This window comes from Triturus cristatus, chromosome 9, assembly GCF_964204655.1.
Source record: "Triturus cristatus chromosome 9, aTriCri1.1, whole genome shotgun sequence".
NCBI lineage: Eukaryota > Metazoa > Chordata > Amphibia > Caudata > Salamandridae > Triturus > Triturus cristatus.
Genome location: NC_140592.1, coordinates 561,959,269 through 561,963,468, shown reverse-complemented (window position 1 = coordinate 561,963,468; position 4,200 = coordinate 561,959,269). Strand labels below are relative to the sequence as shown.

Below are 4,200 nucleotides of genomic sequence, written 5' to 3'. Positions count from 1 at the left end.
ACAGTTTTGTTATAGGTGTAACCACCTTTGAGAACTGTGGTATAAACCGTCTAAAGAAATTAGTGAAGCCCAAAAAGCATTGGACTTCCTTTAAATTGCTTGGTTGCGGCCAGTCGCGTACAGCTCTTATTTTACGATCAGACATTTCCAACCCATATGGCGTAATAATTACTCCTAAAAACTCCACCCTCTGAACATGGAATTCGCATTTACTTAATTTGCAAAACAATCCATTGTCACGCAGACCTTGCAGGACCAAACACACATGCTGGTAATGCTGATCCACTGAGTCCGAATAAATCAAAGTATCGTCAATATGGACTACTGTGAACACGTCCAGATACTCCCGCAACACCTCATTCAGGAAGAACTGAAACGCGGCGGGTGCATTGCACAGCCCAAAGGACATCACAGTGTATTCAAACAGCCCAAACCGAGTGCGAAACGCGGTTTTCCACTCATCCCCTTTCCTTACCCTGACTAAATGATAAGCGCCTCTTAAATCCAGGCGCGTGTTTATTCCAGCGGTTTTCACCTGATCCAACAGAACAGGAATGAGGGGTAGGGGATATCGATTCTTGATGGTAACGTGATTGAGGGCCCTGAAATCTATGCATGCGCGTTTTTCCCCATTGGCCTTCAATATAAAAAACAAAGGAGAGGCTGCCGGAGACTTAGAAGGCCTTATAAATCCGTTTGCTAAGTACTGATTCAAATATGTCTTGAGATGCTCGTTTTCTGTATCTGTGAGAGCATAAATCCTGCTACATGGTACCACCGCACCTGGCACTAAGTCGATTTGACTGTCATATGTTCTATGAGGGGGTAACACGTTGGCTTGTTGTTCATTGAACACATCCCTATACTGTTGGTACTGCACTGGTAAGGTTATGTCTTGCTCGGCTGCGGTAGCAACATGCAGAAGGGTGGCTAAGCATTTGACAGGAACATCACACGATTCTAAACTGCCATGTTCCTTACATTCCGGGTTATTAAATCTTATAGTTCTAGCAACCCAATCTATGGAAGGACTGTGCGTGACCAACCAAGGCAATCCTAAAATGATGCCATACTGCGGTGCCCTTATGATGTTAAAAGCCAAGGATTCTACCTGTGCAGGTGCATAACGCACAGATAAGGTGTTTGTGGAGTACCTGATGGGTCCTGTGCTCAATTCCCTCCCATCTATGGCCAGAATGAGTTCAGGTACTTCTTTCTTAACTAAGGGCAGCTGTAAGATTTCAGCAAGGTCTCATCCATAAATAGGCTTTCCTGTTTTCAGTTTCTATTTTTGGTGTATTCTGGTGGTGTTTTTTCAGTGTTTTCCAGTGATTTCAAAACCTCAAAAAAACAGTGCTTTTCAGTGGCTACTCATTTTCGCCCCCAAAAAAACAACTGAAACGGTGTTTTACCGGTGTTTTTGGGACGCTTTGCTTTTATTATTGTTTGCTTTCTTAATTGGTGCATGGAATATAGACAGTCTATGTACAGTGTATAAGAGGTTAAAGTACATCTTTACAAGTCGAATTTATTGTAGTACACCATACAATATTTTGTCAGTGAATCTTTGGTCATTCGCGCTCTCTCTTTCCTACCCATGTACACTTTTATTTGGGAAAAGGCCCTCTCGACATTGGCACTTGAGACTGGCAACGCCAAAACAGACAGTACACAATGTGCCAACTCTGGCCACTGACGTAGCTTTCCATGCCAGTATTGGTGCACCTCAAGGTTGACATTCTCTGGGCCAGGTTCTGCGACATATGCGTTGAACTGGGTGCATATGCCCTCCGAGGTGTCAAAGCGGTCAAAAATGAAGCTGTACTTTGCAAAATCTGGAGAAAATTCCCCTTTACGGAAGGGATCTAACACTTGCGCAGAGTACCAAAGTGAGGCTTCATTGGCTTCAAACGCCATGGTTGGTGAAGGGACATTTCTATGCATCATAGCTAGCCATTTCTCATGCATTGTGAAATAAAATTTCCTGAATTGGTCCTCAACACTTCTCTGCTTACCAAGTGGCAAGCATTCTAACAGGGAACATGTTGCAGTGCCAAAGTCACTAAAAGTGTCGCCTAGCCTACTCTCGAGGAGATGTTTGACATCTACACCAATGATGCTGAACACTTGGTAGACCAGGGTGTTTTCTGACTCTAGTTTTTTGATTATGTCCACTACAGCAGTCATATTTTCTTGTAGGAATCTAAGAATGCAGTACAATGTACTTTTTTTTACATCGCTATCAATATGCACCCGAAGATCCTCACATTTCTTGCCTTTTGCATCATCACTAAGCAAAAAATCAGTAAACGGTCGCCACATAGATACAATTGCATTCACGGCCTCTAGGACTGAGAACCACCGACTAAATGACACAGTTGGGATTACTTTTTCTTTGCTGCCACACAAAACACAAAAAGAGAAATATTTGCGTTTTAGTTCCCGCGCATACCGAAACAGTGCACCTGAATGGACTACAAAATCAATAGCATTCTTCATTAGCTCAGAAGATTGGAGAGCTGCTTTCAGCATACCATCTAGCAAATGGCATGGGTCTCTTACAGGGAAACACTTCAGCTCAGGTATTGCTTTTGAAAGGTCATCACATAACTTTTTCATATACGTAGCGGAATCGCTGCAAATACAAACAATGTCACTCCAATCTTTGTTAAACTTTGTCAGAACTCTCTGCAGCAGCATCCCAAGTGACACTGCGTTGCATGTTTCCAGTACATCTAGATCTGCCATGATGGTACGTCTGTACCATCCATTTTTTGCATCACAAAATGTGATTAGCACTGCCACTGCTGGGTCGCCATGCATCTCTGGGGTTTCATCAAGGGTAACAGAGATCTTTACATCACCCTGGAGTAACTCTGAAATATGTTCGATATCTGCAAGGAACACCTCTGGTAGGTATTTCTCATACATTTGTGTTGCTCTTGGTAATGTTTTGCATGCTGGTGCACGCTTGCGGAACAGATTCCCAATCGGTCCATCGGCTTGGTGTAAGCTGGTTCCAGATTGCACTAGGGCACGTACAAATTCATGTGCCACATCCTTTTCTTCCTCACGTTTTCTTTTGAAGCGTGTCATTGTCTCAGCAAGAGACATCTGGCATAGGCTGTCGCTATTAGGTGGCTCTTTCAATTTCAAGTGGGTCTTGGTAACAAGATGTTCAGCAATTCGGCTTGCAGTCTTCCCAGTTACTATTGGGACAGTCACTCTGCAAAACCTGCAAATTAACATCTTTTGCCCACGCACTTCTTCAACCATGAAATCTTTGTTTTCCAGCACATAATCTTCTGCCGTCTTTATTCTGCGGGGCATGTTGTTCTGCGCAAACTAGATCACTAAAAGAAACACTTAGAAACCGGTTGAGTACTGTTGAAAAAATAATGAAGCCACTAATTGGTGATAGCATAAGAATCCATTTTATCTTTAAAGCCTGATGACACCAAACAAAAAGTCTACCTTGAAGCAAAACCTTCAGCCATCAGGCCACTAACAGGAACATTCACGAAAACTGGCAATTTGCAGTTTCTAAGTACTTTTGATTGAAAACATAAAAAATCTGTATCCCTGGTACCCTAAATGCTTTTTACCCATCATGCTTTTAGAAAGAATTCGGTTCTGGATGTATGCACATTAGCTAACCTCCAGCTTGCCTAAAAGTGAATAATACTTTGTGGTCGAAAGCCCTTAGGCCAAATTCACGCGTTAAAAAAGTCCAAATAAATGCGATGTATATACAGATGCAGGTCAGGTAACCTATTGCCAGGAGAATGTTCAGCTTAATGAAAGGGGAATGTTGAATCCATGTGTACAGTATCAAACATTCATATACAGTTCAACAGTAATAAGGACCAGCGGCGTAAATATACTTACATAGCTCCCAGATGCGCAACTACAGTCAAATTTTGGGGGGGGGAGGGGAGGGGTTCTTCCAGCAATCGGCAGAATGGAGATGCAGGGGCTCTAAGAAGGGGGGAAAAACAAAAAGGTATTTTTGCAAAACCCAAAATACTTTTCCTACGGATTACATGTTCTAACCTTCACTACAGAATAGCTGCAACCACTATGTAATGAATTTACATGGAGATGTTCTTGATAAACACGCACGCACACAAAAACATACTATTTAGAGGCTTTACTTGCGCCTCTGTAGCTATGGTTAAATCTACCTTTGCATAGGAGAGG

At 42.5% G+C, this 4,200-nt stretch overlaps 1 protein-coding gene across 1 annotated transcript; it reads right to left on the bottom strand.

Moving 5' to 3' along the window:
- Positions 1-1,515: 1,515 nt before the first annotated feature.
- Positions 1,516-3,330, bottom strand: LOC146798286 (uncharacterized). Its single transcript, XM_085627948.1, has one exon. The coding sequence runs from the start codon at positions 3,328-3,330 to the stop codon at positions 1,516-1,518; it is 1,815 nt and encodes a 604-aa protein (XP_085484074.1).
- Positions 3,331-4,200: the final 870 nt, after the last annotated feature.

What these genes read in the sequence shown, in the direction of transcription:
- LOC146798286 (XM_085627948.1), bottom strand. Translation starts at nt 3,330, where the DNA reads ATGCCCCGCAGAATAAAGACGGCAGAAGATTATGTGCTGGAAAACAAA.